Source organism: Emydura macquarii, unplaced genomic scaffold (assembly GCF_026122565.2).
Source record: "Emydura macquarii macquarii isolate MOO-44397 ecotype Brisbane River unplaced genomic scaffold, CSIRO-AGI_Emac_v2 contig_1253, whole genome shotgun sequence".
NCBI classification, from domain to species: domain Eukaryota; kingdom Metazoa; phylum Chordata; order Testudines; family Chelidae; genus Emydura; species Emydura macquarii.
In genome coordinates, this window is record NW_027131390.1 from 38,774,974 (window position 1) to 38,796,956 (window position 21,983).

A 21,983-nucleotide genomic window follows, 5' to 3' on the forward strand; every position below is an offset into this window, starting at 1 on the left:
ATTCCCCATGTGGAACCGTATCAAATGCCTCACTGAAATCTAGGTAAATTAGATCCACTTCATTCCTTTTGTCTAAAAAAATCTGTTATCTTCTCAAAAAAGGAGATCAGGTTGGTCTGGCACAATCTACCGTTTGTAAAGCCATGTTGTATTTTATCCCAATTACCGTTAACCTCGATGTCCTTAACTCCTTTGTCTTTCAAAATGTTTTCCAAGACCTTGCATACTATTGAGGTCAAACTAACAGGCCTGTAGTTACCCACAACACTTTTTTTCCGTTTCTTAAAAATAGGAACTATGTTAGCAATTCTCCAGTCATACGGTACAGCCCCTGAGTTTACAGATTCATTAAAAATCCTTGCTAATGGCCTTGCAATTCCATGTGCTAGTTCCTTTAATATCCTTGGATGGAGATTATCCAGCCCCCCCTGATTTAGTCCTATTCTGTTTGAGTTTGGCTTCTGCCTCGGATGTGGTAATTTCTACCTCCATATCCTCAAACCCATTAGCCCCCCTGCCACTATTCCTAAGATCATCAAACCCCTCCTGGTTCCCATTAGCGCAGCCCTGGCATCACCCCTCGCCAGTTGCTCCCCCGACTTCCACAAGCGACTCATTCATTATTCCTGTGACGTGAGGTTTGGAAATTGGAACGATCAGACTGGAAGTTTCAGTGGAGCCAGAGACAATCGGGCTCTCCAGTGCGATTGAATTCTCTCTCTAAAAAAATGTCTGTTCCAACACCCACCCATCGTAGTGGCCCAGATCCTGGAAGGGATTTAGGCACCTACCTCCTGTTGACGTCAATACACTCACCCTGGTGCGTATGCATTGCGCTGCAGCCTTTGACGCCGTGCTCTCACAAGCGCTCAGAGAGCCGGGCAGCTGTGGATAGGGATCTTCAGCCTCACTGAGCCAGGAGGGGCCCCTGCCTTGGTGCCCCCGCCTCATGCTCTCCCCCCGATGCCCGCACTGGCATTGACTCCAGATGTGCTGTTAGAACGTGGTGCGGCACCGCTGTCCTGCGGCTCCCTCGCTGCCTGAGTGCCATCCAGCCTGTGCACGGGGCGAGGCTGTGCCTAGGCCTTGGGCAGCTGCCCTGTAGGTGATGGGCAGTTGTGCCCCATGTTCACTCCCCCTTCCACTGCAGAGGGGGGACGAAGATGGGGGTGGAGGGACAGGCCTAGGAATGGGGGCATTTGGCTCCCCCCTGGAGCACCCCAGCCAGCAGAGCTGACCATGCTGTTTCCCAGAGCTGAGGCTGGAGCCCAGTGCTTTAAGCGTCGCAGGTCGATAACAAGGCAGTGTGCAATCTCGGACACACCCTAGGGAGGATCCCGCCTCAGGCAGGGTCTGTCTAGACCCAAGGGAGCTGCAGTGGGCTAAGGAGAGTGGGGGTCTTGATCTCCGTTACCAAGCAGGCGCTGGAGAAAGTGACAGGAGAAATGTACAAAATGGAACCCCTGATCCCATTGCGAATGGGAGGACGCTAGGAAGCCAAGCGCCTTGGGGCAGATGGGGAAAGGGACCAGGAATTATGGGGTGGGGAAGGAGACGAGATATGGGGGGAATGTCAGTTACAAAGGGGGAGTATAAAAGGGCTAGAGACCAAGAACCCCTGCCTCATTTCGGTTAAGCCTCCAAGCAGCTGTCCGATGTCAGACGTGATCGGGTGTTAGAGCAGGGGGCTGGCATTCGAACCAGGCACCTAGGAGTAGAAGGAGCCAACCAGGTGGGATATTCCCCAGCTGGGCAAATCTGGTCTTCTGCCGTCCTCATCACTCCCATGTTAGTTTCTCCCTCCCACTTCAGAGGCTGCTGTTGATGTGACTGGCCGGGCAGGCACGGGGCACAAGTAGATACGTGGCCCATGGAGAGCAGGGAGTCCCGGAGCCTTGCTGCGTCTGAGACAGTCCCCAGTTTCTCCCTGGGATGCGCCGCCTCTAAATGCACTCAGTTCTCTTTGTCATTGCAGGCCACTCAGTTCAACATGGAGCATTTCTCTGGCATGCATAACTGGTACGCCTGCTCCCACGCCCGGCCCACCTTCTGCAACGTGTGCCGCGAGGCCCTGTCCGGGGTCACCTCCCACGGCCTCTCCTGTGAAGGTACCGGCTCATGGGCCCCCTGCTCGCCGTCCCACGTACAGATGCAGTGTGGGGGAGGGAGAGGGAGTTTGCTAGGACTTGCCAAAGCCTAGCTCAGCTGGCCACAGGATGCATCTCCTGGCTGCTCCTCTGGCAAGCACAGGAACTGCTTACGCCAAGCCAGGATGCTAAATAGGACAGAGAGGAGAGAGGGGGGAGAATGGAGGGCTTGGGGAGAAAGATGGGGGTTAGAAGGGACATGGGGGAGGGGGAATGTAAGGAATCGCTGGACTGGATCATCCCAGGGGTCCTGCAGCCCAGTGTCCTGTCTCGGATGTGCTAGCACCTGGGGCATAACCCGGCAGAATGCAGCCAGTGGGGTGACGCAAGGAGCTGTGGTCCATAGGACTCTGATGGGACGGATGCTGGTGCCCCTGCTTAGCGGTCAGGTACCCGTGCACGTGTGCTGGTGGCTACGGGCCTCCTTCAGCCCTACTGCAATCAAGGGGTGTTGGTCTCCGGGACAGCAGGAGCGGGCCCAGTGGACCAAGCGTCGGTGCCCCCCGGGGGATCCCAGAGCAGGACAGGCCGTGTGGCGAGGGGAAGCCTTCACTGCCGCCTTCCCGCTCCTGCAGACCTTTCCCTCTCTCTTGCTCCTAGTCTGCAAGTTCAAAGCCCACAAGCGCTGCGCTGTGAGAGCCACCAACAACTGCAAGTGGACCACGCTGGCCTCCATAGGAAACGACATCATTGAGGATGAAGATGGGGTAAGCACCTCCTTCCCTCCTCCTCCCATGCCAAGAAGGACACGGCCCTCGCCTCCCTCCCCACGGCTGGTAAGACCCTCCCTGGCCAGCCTCAGATCAGCCAGCCCCACCTGAGCCTGCCAGTGGCTTTATTTCTGGACCTTCTGGGGTAAAGGAAGCTGTAGGCTAAGGGGGCCTAACTCAGCTCTGATACATGGGTGCGAATCTGGAGCAGCACCATGGATTCAGTGCGCTTTGTCCGGATTTCCCCCCATGTATGCAAGAGTGGAATCTGGGCCAGTATCGGGGTGAATTCCCCACGAGGGAATCCTTCGGGAGTTTGAGCTGCTGGATGAGATGCTCTGATGCTCCTCTCTCTCGTCTCAGTGCCAGGGGCGTGAACCTCTCCTAAGCTGCCCACCGTCGGGGCGCCCCTCCTGCTGGGCCCATGTTGTGACCGTGGTTGAGTCAGGCCCTGGAGGCGGGCGGGGAGGGTGTCGGGGATGGTGGCTGTGTTCCGAAGCTGCTTTAGGGGTGGAAGAAGCATCCGTGGCTTTCTGCTGTGGCAGTGGAGATCCTGGCACAGCCCCAAGATGCTGCTTTCCCTTATCTGCGGGACGGCTCCGTCCTCAAGTCATTGCATGTAACGGGTGACTCCAGCCTCCTGGCCTCAGCGCCCCAGGAAAGGTGACAATAAAGCAGACCCACGAGAACAGCCGTTTAAAAGCGTCGCCTCAGCGTGCTGAGCTGACGGCCCTCGGAGAGGCGTCTGTGCCAGGCTGGCCAACGAGCCGATGGCCAGTGCCCTGGGACACATCCCCTCGGGCAGGGCAGTGGATGGCATGACTGCAGGGTGCTGGCTTCCTCCGTGGCACTGCCCCGCTCTCCCTGCCAGTTAACCCTGAGCAGAGCAGATGTGAGACGCTGCCTCATCCCAGCTCTCTGCTCGGTGACTCACCCACTTGGCTGCAAGTGGCACTGACTGCACAGGCAGGCCTGGGTTGGAGAAGATGCCCTGTGGTGCCCAGAGGAGGGGCTGACTCAGATGCTGCTGACGATGGTTATAACTCACTGCAGATCACAGGGTGCGGGGGGGGCCTCTAGAGAGGTCCCAGCCTTCACCACACGCCTCTGACTGACCACAGGGGGCGCTGGTGCTCATCAGAGTGGGTGGCGTGGCTTCTTTCCTAGAGGCTGCAGCACATCCAGGCTTGCTGGGCAGAGGATGGGAAAGTGAGGGCCAGAGTTGGAAAAACCAGCTCCCCCGCCCTGGGCAGTGTAGAGAGCTGGGCCAGACAGGGTAGGCTGCTTAGACGTAGACAGCTGGTTTGCTGGGGTGCTTTGGCATCTCGGTCACTGGAATTTCCCTCAGAAAGAGAGCCTCGGGCGGTGGAAGAAGGGTGGCCCAGTGAAAGCCGCCAAGCTGAAGTGGAGGACCGGTTCCCCGCCTTCCATGCCAATCCAGCTGGTTTCACAGGCCCTGCTGGATACCAAGGGGCGTTTACAGGCATCAGCACCCAGCTCTTATCAGCGCTTCAATCTGTACATCACAAAGCACTGTCCAAAGGAGGCCACTATGATCATCCCCAGTGGGGAAACTGAGGCACCGAGCATTGACATGACTTGCCCGTGGTAGGGCTGGGGACAGAATGTGCTCATGGCCAGCGGCCAGGCTGGTGTGGAGCTTTAAGCCAGGCAATTCACCTGTTCCTTTACCTTCCTCTCTTCAGGTTGCCATGCCCCATCAGTGGCTGGAGGGAAATCTGCCTGTGAGCGCTCGGTGTGCTGTGTGCGACAGGACCTGCGGCAGCGTCCGACGGCTGCAGGACTGGAGGTGCCTCTGGTGCAAGGCCATTGTAAGACCCTTTCCCTCCAACCTCCTCCTCTGCTCTGTTCTCTCTTACCGCGCCCATCACCGGGGTGTCTGAACAACTGGGCTCTCTTATTTCCCTGGATCAAATGCGAGTATTGCCCACCCTCCGCAGGCACAGCCGCGACTGCGGATGCAGACACAGAGCTCTGCCTGTGCTGGAGCTCGCCCCGGTCAAACACAGCTGCATGGAAGCACCGACCGCTGTGGCGCGGTTAGCATCCACACCAAGCAGGGTTACAGGCTTGTTACAACGCCATGCCCATGGCGTTATCCGCTGCAAAACACCTGCCCGCACTGCTCAGGGGGATGACACTAGAGCCTGAGGCAGCCCAGGCAACGGAGCTGGGCCGCCACCACTTCCACCCAGAATGGCGATGGCCACGAAAAGGTCTCCAGCCACAGACATTAACTGATGGCACCCTGATCTCTTCCTGTGCAGTAGACGAGTGTTTCTCAACCTTTTAAGTAGCAAGTACCCCCTAAGTTCTGACAATTTGAATAAGTACCCAACAGTCAATTTTATATTTACAGACTGTTGTGAGCCATATGTTGGAAGCCGGGCTGAGTATATAAGGCCGTGATATGACAGATGTCAGATCTAGTGTGGGTAGGGTTACCACCTTTACACCAGGGGTGCGCAACTCAAGTATGTACCTGGGCTAGAGGTGATGATGGCCAAAGCTAGGAGGCTTTGAGCGGCATGCCAATGCTGGGGAATATAACGTGCTGCGCCAAATTTTATGCCATAGATTTGAGATGAGGAAGGGCTGAGAGAGAGTCAGAGAAGGAGGGCGAGAGAGAGAAAGAGAGAGACAGGAAAAGAGGGTAACTGGTGAAATTTGGGGCTGTCATAGTTTTCTGGGTATTGGGCTTTGAGCCAGGGAGGGGGGCTGCCACCTGGGCAACTTGTAGGTGGCTGCCACCTGGCTGCCATCCCAGGAGATGGGTGACTGCCACCCACTCCGAGCTGGGGCAGGAGGAGGCTTTCATGCCAGCTGGGACCCAGGGATGTGGGCAGGTGGCTGCTGCCCATCTTCAAGCCTCCCCCAAGAGCCGGGAGCTGCAACTGGGCGGGAAGTGGGCAGCTGCCACCCGCCTCCCTCAAAAGCTAGCAGCTGCTGCCTGCCTCCCAGCTGGGACTGGGTGGGAAGCAGGTGGCTGCAGCCTGGCTTCCCAGGACTGTAGCGGCTGCTGCCCGCCTCTGAGCTGGGAGCTGTGACCAGGCAGGAAGCAGGAGGCTACCGCCCTCCTTCCCCAAAAGCCGGCGGCTGCCACACGCCTCCCAGTTGGGAGATGGGACTGGGTAGGAAGCGGGCTGCTGCCACCCGGCTTCCCTAGAAGTCGGCAGCTGCCGCCCATCTTTCCTTCACTCTGTTTTTCCCTGGGTACCCCCTGCCTGTGTCTCACGTACCCCCAGGGGTTACACGTACCACAGGTTGAGAAACTATGCAGTAGATGAGCATTATTGTCCCCACCATTACAAGTGGGGAAACCAAGGCGCAGAGCAGTGCTTTGACTTGCCCAAGATCACACAAGGCGGGGCAGAGCTGGGAAGAGACCTTTTGTCTTCTGGCTCCCAGCGTCGTGCTCTCACCGCTTTCGGCCAGTAAGCTCATGTCGTCTCCTGCTGCTTTATCCGTTCCAGGTTCACAGCGCCTGCAAAGAGCTCTTTGGGAAGAAGTGCCCCCTGGGACAGTACAAGGTCTCCATCATCCCGCCGACCGCCCTGAACAGCATCGATTCTGATGGTGAGTACCGGAGCCAGCAGGCACTGGCTGCCAGCCAGGCTGGGGCAGAGCCGAGCAGGGGAGCATGGGAAGGCCCTTCCTTTGAGTGGTTCTGACTGGCTGGAAATGAGTCTGAGCCCCTGGGGCTCCGAGAGCTTCCACCTCTGCTGAACTAGCCCGGCGTTGGCGGAGAGACCCATGGATCAGGCCCACTGAGCTTGTTTGTCTTTCTGGGGGATCCAGGAGAGACTGGCCATGTTGCAGCCCGTTGAGGCTCTGGCGTCATTGGTGGAAATCCATCCTGCATCGTTCTGCAGCTGCGGGGATGTGGGCAAGGAGCTGGCAGGCTGGGATGTACTGGCTGCCCCAGAGGCCCCATGGAGAGCTGTGCTGAGGCTGACCTCTCAAGCCCCTGAGCCAGGCACCTGCAGCTCCTGCTTCCCAGCAGGTGGATCCGCAATTATGCCCTGGGCAGGGAAAGTGCCTTGGAGTGGCCTCGGAGTGGCTCAGAAGCAGGAAAGGTTGACGCGAGCAGCTCTGCTGCGTGGTTCATGCTGGGAGCAGCCTCTCCACCCCTCCGAGCCCATCTCTTACTGGCATCCCTGTGACCCATCCATGCCCAGGGCAGCCACCTGAAAATGCCAAGGTCAGGACATGCTGTAAACGGAGATCAGATTCTCCCAGGACTGGTGGGTGGCACTAAAGCCAGACTTCCCAACCAGCCACAAACTGCACTTCTGAATCTCCACAGAAGCCAGTACATAAGCGCACACAGCCCCCTTTACTGCATTTCAGCTCCAGGCTCCCAAATCAGCACTGGGTCCAGTAAAGAGACCAGTTATTTAAACTCTATGCTCTTTACTAAAAAGGTTCCCTCTGACCCCAAGGGGTCAGCCACAGTACTGGCTCAATATAAGTTTGGATCTTACCTAAAATACCAGGCTGCTAGCCAATCCTTTAGTAACTAAAACTAAAGGTTTATTGTAAAAGGAAAGAAACTAACATGAGAGAAATGTTAAAGGGTCAAATCAAATCAGATACATACAAATGATTGACAGTCCATATACATCAGGTTTCTAGAAGAAATGTGGAGTTGCAGGCTTGTATAGTCCCTCTGGTATACATCCAACACCTGGATGGGTCTAAGTCCTTTGATTCAGTCGCAAGAGAATTGATCCAGAGGCAGGTATATGTCAGTAACTGAACAGGAACAAAGGCAAAATGGTTCCTCTGGTTTGATCTTATATACCCTCTGTCCTTGGCCATGAGGTCTTGTGGAATGTTACAAGAACTAAAATGGAGTCCAGAGTCACATGGGCCAATCCTGGTGCCTCATCAGGCATGCTGCTCGTGGAGTTTTACAGGAACCAATATGGACTTCAGGGTCACATGGGCAGGTTCTGGTGACTCATTAATGATGCTGGCTTCTCCCCCTGGGCTGCTTGCACCTGGGGATGTCTTAATGGGCCATTAAGCAGGCTATTGTTCTGCAGCCATCCTGTCTGGGGTGTTGCCCAGGCAGCACAATTTGAAATACAGATATCTCAAATATATTTATAATTTCCATTTCACGTATTACACATGAACATAAGTATTATCATCTGACTTAGCACATTATAACCTTCCTAACAGTACCTGACATGGCATATCTCACATGGATTAATATGATTTTGACACATTGATGTCAAACAATATAACAAATGCTCTCCCCTCTCATCTACCCAGCATGACAATCCCCGCCACGGTATCTGTTGTTACACAGCCTGGCGAGACCCTAGCTCAGAGCCAGAATAGGAATTTTAGTGCCCGGGGTGAGCAAGCATATTTGCACCCCCTAGAGGTGACGTGGAGGGGCCACATGCGGTCATCTCTTCCCCCTTCTCCTCCTTACGCCCCCTCTCCCCCGATTTCTGCCTTCTGTTCAGCACAGAGGTTTTCAAACTGCGCTCCCCCAGTTTGAAAACTGTCGCCTCCTGCCAGGAGCTGGTGGATTGGAAGCTGGTGGGAGCTGCCTGGCCCGCTTGGGCTCCTGGTTCTCTGCGTTGTGGGTGCCGGGGCGCTGGCTGGCTGCCCGGCAGCCCTCCCTGCCCTGCTCTCCGAGCCGGGCTGCCTCTGTCCGGCTGCTTGCCCCGAGCTGCACCCCTGATGTGTTTGTGCCTCTCCCCCGTTGATGCCCCTTGGAGCTGGCCCCTGCCATGGAGCCCGGCTGCCAGCAGCAGAGCCAGGAGCACTGGGCAGCAGCGAGCGAGTGCCTCGGGGAGCATCTCATGGCAGCCGGGCTCTGCAGTGCGCCCTGCAGTTTGAAATCCTCTGTGCTGAATGGAAGGCAGAAACCTGGGGGAAGGGCATGTGACACTGTGTGCCCTCCCACCCCATTTTTCTGCCCCTGCGGCTTTGCACCCTGGGTGGCTGTCCTGCTCGCCCTGCCCTGGTTACAGTTCTGCCCCGGTTGACACATTACCTACACCCCTTGCTATCTGGCAGCTGGAGTCATCATTTCCTCCCCTGCCTTTGCCCGGCCAGGAGACCAGCTGCACCAAGTAGTTACTGGGGGTCTCCCTTGTGGATACAAAGGCAAGGCAATGTGGGAAACTCCAGGCCACCGTCCTGGGTTTGTGGCGACTGCAGGGGATCTGCCCTCCTGCAGGATCCAGGCATCAGCTCCTCATCTCTTGCAGCCGCTCTGGCAGAAGCACTCCTAAGGAGGTTGTGTGGAGTGAGAGGCGTCTCTCTCCTGCTCCTCTGCCCCACAGCACACTCCTGTCTCTCGGGGCCCTTGTTTGATTTCACACCAACGATAGGGAGGGCTTCCCGTTGCCATGCTCTGCAGTTCTCCCCATCCCCTGTTTGCAGCTCCACGGGCTGCTTCCCCTCACAGACAGGCCGAGGGAGGAACACATCCTGGCGAAATGAGCTGCCCCAGAGGGCCACTTTTGTGATTCTTTTCCTGAGGGGAGGGGGGAGACCATTAATCTTTGTGCTGCAGCTTCAGGAGGGTGTTCCCTCATGGTGCATACAGGGGGGGCATAGTGCGACGGGCGCGCTGGTATTGTGACTGAGATTCCTTGTCTGATAGCCTCTGTCAGGGGAAGAGAATTAACTAGTGCTTTGAGATCCTCACATGGAAGGCGCCATAGATGGGTAATATTAGGCAACTGTCAAGCCACTGAATCATGTTGTACGCGTAAGAAGTGCCTGATGGATCTGCTTCTGGCTGACAAGCCCCATTGGAGAGCGACACAGCTGGTTACAAATTTCACAGATCCACGTGTTGTCTCAGTTGGAACTCAAGATTAATCAGGAGCATGAACAGAAATAAACGTGTGACTGAGCGTTGCCCCCAGCATGTGATGCGGTCCCAGAGCAACAGAGGAAAAGGCAAAGGGACATGGAGGTGGTGGGGATGAGAGGCTTGAGCTGGGGGTGAATTGAGATGGGGAGGAGGGCGAGGGAGGGTGTCCCAGGCGAGAAAGCTCACGCAGTGACGTTCGTGAGGCAGGGGCAGGACTGGCGAGGTGGGAGAGCTGGCAGGGAGATTGGAGCCCATCAAGGAGAGGTTTCTGGGTAGGGTGGCTTTTATGGCTGGGCGGGAAGGTGGCTGTACCACTGTGTTTCGGCTGTACTGGGGAGCACCAGGCTGGGAGAAGCTGAGAGCCCTGTGCTAGGGCTGGGTGGCAGCAGAAGCCCTCGGTCTGAGAGCTGGAGATCTGGGGCCACGTTTTCAAAAGGGGCCAAGTCCCATCTTCAGGAGTGAGCCGTCGAGGCTGAGACTCATGGAAAGCCAATGGGATTTAGGGCCCTAAGGACCTACGGCACTTCTGGGAATGGGACTTCGGCTCCTAAGTTGCTGCAGCGTTTTGCGAATGTCACCTCAGCTCTGCAGCTCTTGGATGGAGGAGATGTTATCCCTGGAGCCACGCTGCCCTTCCCAAAGCAGTTGGACTGCCCAGGAGGTTTAGCTGCTTTTTAAATCCAGATTGTCCAGTCTCCTCATAGCTAAGACAAGCCACTCCCGCTCCCCTCTCTGTAGCATCCCTTCATGCACTCACCTCCCAGAATCTGACCTCTAGAGTCTTCACTTGGGCTGTGAGTCTTGACAGCTTCCTCTGTCATTCCCTCCCAATCCTTGATTGCTTTACCGTCCCAGATATTTTTCTCAGGTCCTGCTCTGATTCCCTGGTAGCCCCCTACAGAGGACAACACACATGCACAACACCCACAGCTACAAGCTTTATTTCAGCCATTGTCTATTTGGGGTCAGAATAAGGGTGGGAAATGACAGGTCGCTGCTCACACGGCGCCCACTATCTCAGAGTAGCCGGATGTTTCTGCCAGAACAATCAGTCATGAAATAGTTTCAGGGGAATTATCGTCATTAGGTTTCTGGATCAGCGCACACCCTCAGATTATAGGGGGCAGTCTGCTCTGCTCTTGGAACAGTGTTGAGTTAGATCTGCTGTGAATTGAAGTCAGTAGAGCTATGCAGATTTACGGCTGCTGAGGCTTATCTGGCTGATGGTTTCAATCTGTCTGTCTGCAGACTCAGATAGCCAGCACTGTGTTGCTTCAGACTCTTTGAGGTTAACTTCACTCCCTCATTGCAGATGGGATTCTCTCGAAGTGAAGGTTTAGGTTCTGCAAACACTGCTGGGGCTAGCTGAGAAGTGCCCAGGAGCACCTGGGATCCAGCCAGTGCTGTGTAAATGTGGCTTTAATGGAGTCACTCCTGATTTACATTGGTGTGGGAGGAGAACTGGCCCTGCCTCGCTCCTGTGTTTCATATCACTTCCCTTTTTAAGCACCCTAAGATTGCACTTGTCTTTGGGATGATATCACGGCACTGGACACTGCCTAGTGATTGTTCATCAACTGTTACCCCATGTCTTTCTCTTTCTTACCCTCCAGCTGGCCCTGATTTTCCCCTCTGCCCCTGTATTTGTGGCTGGACTTGGGCTAATTTTTATTCCTGTCACTTACCCAGGGGAGAGTGAATCTGTGCAGAGAGTGACTTCTGAAATATTCCCCATGTTCCTTCTAGTTCTCTCTCATCCGACGGTCTGATTGGTGTGGTTTCTGGGAAGTCTGTGAACAGGGTTGGAGCTAGAAATGATCCCTGAGGGCGGCCAATGGACGCAGCCTCCAGTCAGCACTGCCATCTGTTCTGGAGTGCCTCAGTGTTATCCTAACCCACCTTGCTTCTCAGGGAGGGTATCGAGGGGTGTGGTATCAAATGCCTTTCCCAAATCCTGGGCATAGAATATATGCTGTATTCGCCTTATCTATTTCTGTACAGCAGTTACCTTGTCCTGGAATGAGATTAGATCAGTTTGATGCGATGGGTGGAGTTTTAATTTAGAAAACTCTGCTGGGTTTTGTGTACAGCAGAGATTTCCCTGCGTGTTCCTCAAAAAGCTTGTCTGCTTATCCATCCCTGGAATCAAGGCTCTCTGGTTTCCTAGGTCTGCAGTAGTGCCAGTCTCTCGGGAGCAATGGCAAGAGGGTGATAACGGTTGGGAGGGTTTGTAGCCAAATCCTCTACTACTCTCGGTAGGCCTTCCATCTGACTCGAGATGATCTAAATATGTTCTCCTCCTCCGGATATTTGTTTGCTTGTTCTTTAATGATTGTGCTGCTTCTGTCATCCGGTGGCTCATCTGCTTCTCTCATTAGTCATTGGGACACTGACAAAATAACAGTCATGCATTTAAAAAAAACCAGCTCCTTGGCTGTGTGCTAATAATCTGCCTCTCTCTGGTCTCTCTTTCCCCCCCTTCTCCGGCACGCTGTCCCCTGTCCTTGAGAAATGATGGCATGGCACCCCTTAGCATCCCTCGTGGGAGGAGGGGGAAAGGATTGTGCACAAACCTCTCTCTTGCCTGCCTGAGACTGCTGGAGCTGAAATCTTTTGACTCTCTTAATTTTCCCAGCACCTCCCTTGGGGTTGGGTTTAACTCACTCACAGCTGCAGTGATATCAGCCTGGTCAGTTTCACTTCCTGGTTCTCATGGGCCAATCCATGGCTGTGGTGGTTGGATTTCCAGGCCATAGGTCTCCTTTCTCCTCTTTTCCGGAGCATCAAACACACATGGCCACCTTGCTTGGTCCTCTTTGCACTCTGTGCTCGCATCCTTCGCCAGAGTCCTTCCTTCACCACTCTCCTGGCCCAAACTTGGGATCGCCCATGATTTCTTTCTTCATCTCCATCCCCTCAGCACGCCTCTCCTTCCACTCTGGGGACTGCAGGACTCTCCCTCTGCCTCAGCCCTAACTCCCCCTGACTGTGGGTGCACGTCTCCTTTCAGGGCCTTGTAGATGGTTCATTTGTCCTGTGCCCTCTTGGGGTCTGTCTGGGGCTGCCCCTCTGAACCGAGCCCTCTCTTACCTAACAGGACACCAAAATAGCATTCCACGAAGACTAAACCTTCCTCCTCCTTCCTGCTCCCCAGCTGTGCTTAGCACTGTGCCACCGTGCTCCCTGCTTAGGGAGGTCTCTGATGTCAGAATTTTCTCTCCAGCCCCTTACCCTATGTTGGATCCAGTTAGATTTCAAATATCCCAGCGAGAGTTCTCTTCCTGTTTCCCCACACCGTGCGATTTTCTGTATGTTTCACATAAGCTGGCTCTTCCGCTTGCAACCTACGCACTGACTCAGCATCTCCCGGTGGTTTGGTTCTCACATCCGATGCATTTGTTCTTTGGCAGTAGCAGATGCTTAGCAATGCCCGGGGAAGGCAGGAGAGACCAGGTGGATAGAGCTCAGAAATGTGATGGGGGAAATACAGAGACTAGATTTCACACAAGTGCATTCTGGGCAAGCTGCAGACACTTTATTGTGGCTACTTGACAAAGATACTTGGTGAAACCTCATGGTAGCACTTGCCTGCCTCTCTGGCTCTCTGAGGGCCTCCGCCAATTAGATATTGGTGAGGAACATGTGCTCTTCTGTTCTGAGCTGTCACTCAATTTCATGCATTATTTCATCGATTCTAAGGCCTGAAGGGAGCACCATGATCATTGCGTCAGATCTCCCATATAACACGGGCCACAGAACTTTCAGTTCCTGTTTGAACAAGAGCGGCTCTTTTAGAAACACATCCAATCTGGATTTAAAAACTGCCTCTTGGAGTTCCACCACACCTCTTGGTCATTTATTCCAACGACTAATCACCCTGACTGTTAAAAACGTATGCCTGGTTCCATTCTGAGTTTGTCTAGCTTCAACTTCCAGCCATTGGATTTTGTTAGATCTTCAGCTGTGGGACTGAAGAATCCATTATCCATTTTTTTGTTCTCCATGTAGCGACTTATAAACAGTGATCAAGTCGTCCCTTAGCCTTCTCTTTATTAAGCTAAATAGATTGAGCATATTTTCCAACCCTTTAGTCAGTCTCAGGGCTCTTCCCTGGACTCTGTTCAATTTATCAACATGCTTCTGGAATTGTGGACGTCAGACCTGGACATAGTATTCCAGTATTGTTTGCACCAGTGCCTATATGGAGATAAAATCACCTCTCTTCTCCTGTTCGAGATTCCCCTGTTTATATACCCAACACTCATACAGCCCTTTTAGCTACAGCGCTGCACTTGGCTGATTATCCATCATGACCCTCAGGTCTTTTTCAGCATCTCTGTTTGACAGGGTGGAGCCCCTCCCCCCATCCTGTAAGCCTGGCCGCTCTTTTTGTTCCTAGATGTGTGACTTTACCTTTGGATGTATAGAAATGAACGTCGTTGGTTTGTGCCCAACTTACCATGCCGTTCCATGGTGCCTGAGATCCAGCCCAGTGGAAACCATGATTCTTGGAAGGTCGCCTTAGCACATTACTGAGGCTTTTTTTTTTTAATCTCCTGGTGACGTAGAACCGGAGCTGCGTGGGTCTAAACTGAAATAGCCTGAGGTTGCAGTGGCGTCAGTAGAGTTGTGTGGGGAGCCTAGGGCCGGGGGACTGTGGGTTGGGATTGATGTGCTTTGGTAGAGTGGGGGGCTGAATATGTCCTGCTGTCAGCTCATTGGTGTCACGCCCAATGTAGCTCCCCAGCAGATGCGCGTGCACTGGATGGCAGTCTGCGGAGTCACTGAAAGCTGCACTCCAGCGTTGGCGAGGAAGCCCCTTCCCTTGGAGGCAGCACTGGCCAGAGCAGAGGGTGACAGGCGACGTGCATCACACTGGGCACCATGTGGCACGCACTGCGCAGAATGCAGAACTCATCCTCTCCCGAGAAGAGCAGCGAAAGTAAACGATTCCATGGTGGAGGCGGCTGCAGGCTCCCGGCCAGCCATCGATGCCCTTCTGTGGAGGTGCCAGCCCTGATCCATTAGTGGATTTCATTTCCAATTTAATTTCTTTAAAAGCGCTGCACTGATTGTAAATCCTGTGTGGGCTCCCAGATTGCTCAGATGGTGTTTACATAGCAGTCAGTGCTTTGCTCAGCTAACGCTGTGCATCCTCAGGTGAGCCCTGACTGCATCGCAGCAAATGTCCCTCCAGAGTTTTGCTCCTCCATGCAGAGAACCAGGGCTGTTTTCCAGCCACACACCCCAGCAGCCTTTCCTGATTTCCACCCTCCATCCCAGCTCCCCTCTTTTGCCAGGCAGCCTCTGCTTGTGCCTTTCTGCAGCAGAGCCATGATTGAAGAGAGCGCTTATGCATGTGCTGAAGGTTAAGTCCCATTGACTGCAATGGGTGTTAAGCATTGCGTAACAGTGAGCATGTGTTTTGAATGCCCTTCCTGATGGGGATGCTTTCCTCAAGCAGGAGCCAAGTGCCAAGCACAGATGCATTCCCAGGGCTATCTCATAGCCAGATGGGCAGTGTGTGTCTGGGGAAGAACGTGGGGCTGTGTGGGCATCTAGTCACAGGTTGCATACCGTACCCCTCAGAGAAGAATAAGTGTCTGTTCAGAAGGGCAGCTGATCCTATTTCCATTAGAGTCAGGGCAATGAGATCAGCCCCAGACGGCACCAGAGAGCATATGACACTAATGTTCTGTGTGTCCGTGGCATGTCACCCCATATTATCTGGGTGTCACGGATGGCGAGGGGTTAACACAGGTTTCCCTGTACGGCTCATCTCCAGTTCTGTCCCCATGCGCTGTGCTACGGTGTTCTTCAAATAACAAATATCACAGGATCTTTTTCAGGGGATAAGGCAACAAGCCATGTTTATTGTGAATACAGAAATTTGGTAAATAGTATCAATAAAAAAAAGTATCAACACTGTAACAACATTAATATTGTTCTTTACTCAGTGAAATAGTATCAATAATGTAAATACTAGGAAAACAGCATCAACATTGTATCAATACTACAATTACAGAGATTCTTCTTAATAAAATATACTTCGTTGACACGTTTCAATTGGTACGTTCATTCACACTCACGCACACTGACAGGCATACACCGACAGGGAGACAGACAACATACATAGGGGTCTCACAGATGTTATAGTTACCAGCCTCTTGGTGCTCATGATAGTCACTGGCCAGGTGACTGTAGCACAAGGGTGAGGAGCAAGGTTCTGCCGATGTGCATTGGTACTCCTGGCTGGTGTGGTGATGTAGACCCGAACCTCCAGCCTTCATCTTTCTGTCCCATTTTATAGGGAAAAGACCTCATGTAAGACTATGGGTTTTTGCTTTGTCATGCTGCATCTGCATTTGGTCTGATCCTTAATCACCCACATTATTGCAAGCCTGATCAGATTTTGTTCTTTGAAGAGGACTGGCTCCAAAGTTATCAGGGTGGGCTCCTCTTTGGCCATTTGAATGGTAAAAGTTATCTTCCCTCCTTTCTTCTTCCCTCAAACAGTTTTAGGTGAGGCTGGTGTTTTCTTTGTCTGTTTCGATATCTCTTACTCAGACCAATTGTTCAGTCACTCTCCCTGTCTACACCCACCTCAATTGCTCAGCCATTCACACTTCAGTCACTCAGTGCCAACTCCTAGCTGAAGAATTCACATATTATTTTTAAAGCAAACATTATTTCATTTTTGCCAGTGTTTTTCACAATTAGGTAGGTATATTACATTTTACAGTGTGGCTTTTTATACTTAAAATAGGGTTTTTACAAATATATTGAATATAAATATATTAAATGAACAGATAAAATGGTCAGTGGAGTGGTTTACAAACAGACTTAAAACAAATAGAATTATAGAAAGTAAAAACAGACTTGAATTATTATGCAGTAACTGGATATTTTAAAAAGGCTGAAGTGAACATTTTAAAGGGTAGAACAATAAAAGTCAGTTGAGGTTTTAGCTTTAGATTAAAGGTACAGTGTATCAGGCTGAAGTGCCTCTTAGGTGTGTGTGGGGGGGTGTTTGTGGTTCTGTTCTTTCATGTATTTAATGAAAACAGGATTGGGCCAGCAACGGTGCCAATCTCCTTTCCTGTCCGTCATTGTCAGTATGTGGATCGGGGCAGCAGCCAGAGGCTCCGATTGGGATCCGAGCCCCGTTGTGCTGGGGGCTGCACACACGGCAATCTCAGCTGGGAAGAGCGGGCGGGGCCATGGGTTGCATGGGAGAGCCGCACTTTTGTCGAGTCTGGGGCCAGAGAATTTGGTTATGACCCCCCTCCCCGAGCCCAAAGGTAGGATTATTAATAGCAAACGTTGTGTAAGATCCTGGCTGCCACGCAGAGCGGCGGCTGCGAGAAGCTGCCAGGTACGTCAGCCAAAACGCCCCCCAGAGCTGTTGGCCTGAAACGCCGGCTGAAGGTGCCTCCGTTAGACCCCTGGCCTGTTGCAAAGCAGCTCTCGGTAGTATGTACTTCTCTGGCCTGCATTGCCATAGGGTCTGAGTCTCTGTCTCTCCCCAAACACCTCGCTCTGGGGCAGAGCGGGGCTGCTATCCCCATTGCACAGGTGGGACTTCTGAGGCCCAGAGAGGCTGAGTGGTCACATAAGGCATCTGTAGCAGAGCAGGGACTTGAACCCAAGCCTCAGGCTAGCACTCTGCTCACTGGACAAACCTTGCTCCTGAGCCCTGTTATCGAGCTCTGCTCTACGTCAGTGCAGCTGGTGGCAGGAGGGCGCTGTGCAGCCGGCTGGGCCCCAGCACAGTGACCTCAGTGCAGATCTCTGCTACAGGCCGGGCCTGGGCCATGGCAGGGTCAGAGTCAGTGGCAAAGGAGCTGGTGGGTTGGTTCACGTGAACTGGGCAGCTCCGTCCAGGGGGCCCTTCGCACAGCTCTGCCACTCGCACAGGCCCCATGCTCGGCAAACGTGCCCGTCCCAGGTCGCTGTGTGTGGGAGGCTCGCGGCCCGGGGCCGGTGTCGTATCGACACCCCCAGCTCAGCCACCCTCTGCCTGTGATGTCCGCCTCCCGCTGTCTCAGGTGCGTGGGGCTCAGAGGCATGGAGAAGGGGGCGCAATCATCTCACCCCGGCTTCGGTGCCGTTTCCAGCGGAGAGGCCCCATGATGGGACTTGCCCCCGGCCCCACAGGCCCCTCTCCTGCAGGGGCTGGGCCACGTCCGCACCCCCTGAGATGGAGAGACCCGCCCAGCAGCCTCCTGCTTGGCTCACTCATCCTCCGGCTGTGCCTCCAGCCCCCACCTGCACAAAGGGTCTGATCACGGGGCGCTCGGCTTTCCCCCAGGCTTCTGGAAGGCCACCAGCCCCTCGTCCTGCTCCAGCCCCCTGCTGGCCTTTGTCAACTCCAAGAGCGGCGACAACCAGGGTGTGAAGTTCCTGCGCAAGTTCAAGCAGTTCCTCAACCCGGCGCAAGTCTTCGACCTGATGAACGGAGGCCCCCACCTGGGGTAAGCGATGGCGCCCCCTGCAGCCCGGCCCCCCTCCCTGCGCTCGGCGCCCCCTGCAGCCCAGCCCCCCTCCCCTGGTGCCCCCTGCAGCCCCGCCCCCTCCCCCCCGCGCTTGCCCCCCCAGCACCCCCTGCAGCCTGGCCCTCTCCCTGCACTCACCCCGCCATGCCCGGCAGTGCGTCCCTTCCCTGCCTTCATTGCAGGAGCTATATGGGGGCCAGGGAGCAGAGGAAGCTGCTCAGATCCTAGAGGAACCGACTCATCCGCTCAGCCAGCACCTCCCTGTAGCTCCTGTAGCTGGGCAGCCCTGTAGCAATGGGCCTAGACTGAAACCCCAGCAGCTCTCCCTGCTCTGTAAGGGGCTGGACTGGTAGGTGGGGCCGGGCTGTGTAGCTTGGTTATGTCTACACTGTGATAACGCGTGGCACTGAGTCCCAGAGCCTGGGTCAGGGCCTTGGGCCGGTGGAGCTAGAAAGAGCCAGCTGCGGGCCTTTTGTTATAGTGCAGACAGGCCCAGCGCCTGAAACCTCGGCTGGAATGAGATCTGTGCTCCCTGGGGGCAGAGGGGAAAGGACGGGGCCTGCCTTGGAGGTAGCTGCACTGAGGCATGTGTCTGAGACCCTTTACAGCCCTGACTCCTCTCTGCATGTCCCTTGCCAGTCTGCGCCTCTTCCAGAAGTTCTCCACCTTCCGGATCCTGGTCTGTGGGGGCGACGGCAGCGTGGGCTGGGTCCTGTCTGAGATCGACGCGCTAGGGTTGCACAAGCAAGTGAGGAGTCTGTCTGTCTGTCTGCTGCTCCCGCCCACCTCTCGGCGTCTCGAAGGGCTGCCCCTGCCCCTACAGCCCCTGATTTGCAGGACTATGCTAAGCCCTGACCCGCTGTGTGTTTGCCCAGCAAGGGTGCTGCATTTCCAAAACCAGAACCGCCGCTAACATCCCAGCAGCAGCGCTGGTGGGGCTGGCACGGGCTGGACGTGTGGCGGGTGCTGGGGTGCACTCTGGGCCTGCAGCGCGTGCAGCAATCGCCATGTCACACCCCGCCCCCCCCGCGACCGCCCTTCTGAGCGTTGTCGGTGCTAAGCAGAGTGTGAGCTGGGAGCAAGCCAGCCTGCCCCCATCAGAGATCCCAGGGTGAGGAGGGGGTCCAAAGGACGGGTCCGTTCTACACAGCTCTGCTCACAATTCCTTCCTCTCCCTGGCAGTGCCAGCTTGGTGTGCTGCCGCTGGGGACGGGCAATGACCTGGCGCGGGTGCTGGGCTGGGGCAGTCTCTGCGACGATGACACCCAGCTACTGCAGGTCTTGGAGAAGCTGGAGCGGGCCACCACCAAGATGCTGGACAGGTGAGCAGTGGGCAATGCAGTGGGGGCCATGGCTGGGGGCTTCCCTCTGGCTCAGCCTGGGTGGGCGCTTGCTGGGAAGGGCTCCAAGCTGCCGTCGTGTGCCCGCATTTCCAGCCACACATCTCCCAGGCGGCAGGTTGTCCCATAACTACCCGCTGCAGGGCTTTTCCTCTGCGCCTGGCTGCTGTCAGAGACAGGACACTGGGCTAGGTGGCCCCAGTCTGTCTGGGCCTGCAGTCCCCGGGACCGACTTTCCCGCTCCTCACTGACACGGGCTGGCCAGGCCGGAGACGAGCCACCTTCCCCTGCCTCGGATTTAATGTTGCCATCTCCTGTTGCACTGGCTTTAAATGAGCCCACCCCCGCTGCATCCTCTGTGGAGGGCCCATCTCCCCGGCAGATTCCTGCCCCTCGCCCCACCCTGGCCCAGTGCCGGTTTGGTGTCCCTGCCTTCTTCTCCAAGGGCCGCCGGGGATCTGCGTGGGCAGGGCTGGCTACAGCATAAAAAGGCTGGGCCCCAGCAACGAACATCTCCCCCCAGGTGGAGCGTCCTGACCTACGAGGCGCCCAAGCAGTCGCCCCCTCCCATCAAAGAGGAGGAGAACGGGGATTCCTGCATCCAGGTACAGCTACACTGGGGCCTGTCCAGCGGGGGTGGGGGGAAGACAGCAGCTCCTGAGATCAGCCCCCTGCCGATGCAGATCAGCTGCCTGAGCAAGGGGCTGGATGGGGGGTACCGCCCAAACCGCAGGGTCTTAGGGACCTGGAGGAGACAGGCTGCGGTGCTGCGAGCATCAGAGAGACCAGGATTTCTGTCCCGGGTGAGATGAATTCAGCAGTTCTCAGCCTGAAGCCGCGGTGTCGCCGATTCCCTGCCTGGCCCAGCGCGTGCTGCCCTCGGCGAAGGGGAAGTGATCTGACAGACCCAAGTAAAGCGAGTGGCTGGGCAGGGTGCACATGCTGATTGCACAGGGATGGCAGCTAAAAGGGCCTGGGGAGCACACGCAGGCCTGGCATGGCTGCTGAGTGGACAGGCTTGCTCTGTGGCACAGTCTATGCAAGAGAGGCAGTGTGTCCTAGTGGATAGAGCACTGCACTGTGAGTCAGGGGACCCGAGTTCTGTGCTTGGCTCTGGCTGCGGGGTGACCTTCCCTTCTCTGTGCCTCAGTTTCCCACCTCTCTGTCTGGTCTCTGTAGCCTGTCCACTCTGGTGCTGGAGTCTGCAGCACCCAGCCCGGTGGCCATGTATGCAGGATCCAATTTCCAAGCCTTTTGTTTACAGCAGGTGTCTGGGCACTGAGCATTACAACTACCCCGTGAATGCAGGGTTGGTAATCGCACAGCAGAGCGTGCTCTCAGCTGCCGTGTAATGCAGCAGACCCCGATCCTCTGCCCCTCCCATACTTGTCCGGCCTGAGGCTCTCCAAGCATTTCACAACCATCATGAAACGATGCCTCACTGCAGCCAGACTCCCCACACCCCACTTAGCCCCGGTGCAGGGGCGCTGGACTTTGGTGCAGTTCTGAATGTGAACAGAAGGGGAAATGGATTGGCAGGGTCCAGATGCCCCTGAGGTATGCAGAGAATCGGAGTGGAGCAGGATGGGGAAACTGAGGCATGAGCGGGGCCATGACTTGCTTAGGGTCACGTGATGAGCTGGAGACAGAGCCTGATCCCAGTCCAATGCTTAGGCACTGAGCCCTGCTCCCCCCATGCTGCAGGGGCTCGCTCAGCCCTGCGGTCTTCCACCAGGCCCTGCCGCTGATGCTCAGGGAGTTCCCTTGTTCCCTCCGTGTCACGCAGGTTCAGATCTCTCACTACGCCGACTCCGTGGCCTTCCACCTGGCCAAGATCCTAGAATCTGACAAGCACTCCGTTGTGATTTCCTCTGCTAAGTAAGGGGGCTTCAGCCGATGCACTCACCCTATCTGCATGCTGTGGGCGGGCTGGGAAGGGCAGGGGCTCAGGCACACACCTCCCCTGGGGCCCTCTGCCCGTCCCCAGAACAGCGAGCATGGACAGCAGCCGGCCACGCTTCCCCCACCCACCCTGCTGGCCTTCCTGAACCGAGCGTGGCGCAATTCCCCCGAGGGCTGCGAGGGAGCTGGTGGTCTCTGGCCCCTCCCACCCTTGGCCTCTGCTGGGAGTGCCGGCGGGGAGACCCATGCGATGGGGGTGGCTTTGTGACGTGGCTGGTAGGGCCCAGGTCTTCAAAGAGCTGGAAATCAGTGGGAGTGAGGCGCCTTTGAGGATCTGGGCCTGGGAGCTTGGATGGAGGCCCCCGGTGCACAGAGGGCTTCAAGCAGCCTGCAGCCGCTAGCGCCTTTGGCTCTGCGCTGGGCTGAAGGGTGAAAGGCTCCATAGCCCGTCCCCATGCCTACGTCAGCGCGCTGGGTTCTCCTGTGCTGTCTCATGGGCATCAAACACGGCCACGCTCACT

At 55.5% G+C, this 21,983-nt stretch overlaps 1 protein-coding gene across 1 annotated transcript in view; it reads left to right on the forward strand.

The window, feature by feature from the left end:
• Nucleotides 1–21,983, forward strand: part of DGKK (diacylglycerol kinase kappa) — a 65,009-nt gene that overhangs the window by 10,712 nt on the left and 32,314 nt on the right. Inside the window, exons 4-12 of the mRNA XM_067548527.1 lie at nucleotides 1,976–2,108; nucleotides 2,748–2,854; nucleotides 4,564–4,689; nucleotides 6,352–6,454; nucleotides 18,037–18,199; nucleotides 18,860–18,968; nucleotides 19,403–19,542; nucleotides 20,084–20,165; nucleotides 21,347–21,438. Of these exons, the coding sequence (XP_067404628.1) occupies nucleotides 1,976–2,108; nucleotides 2,748–2,854; nucleotides 4,564–4,689; nucleotides 6,352–6,454; nucleotides 18,037–18,199; nucleotides 18,860–18,968; nucleotides 19,403–19,542; nucleotides 20,084–20,165; nucleotides 21,347–21,438 (1,055 nt within the window). The remainder of the gene's footprint in view (nucleotides 1–1,975; nucleotides 2,109–2,747; nucleotides 2,855–4,563; nucleotides 4,690–6,351; nucleotides 6,455–18,036; nucleotides 18,200–18,859; nucleotides 18,969–19,402; nucleotides 19,543–20,083; nucleotides 20,166–21,346; nucleotides 21,439–21,983) is intronic.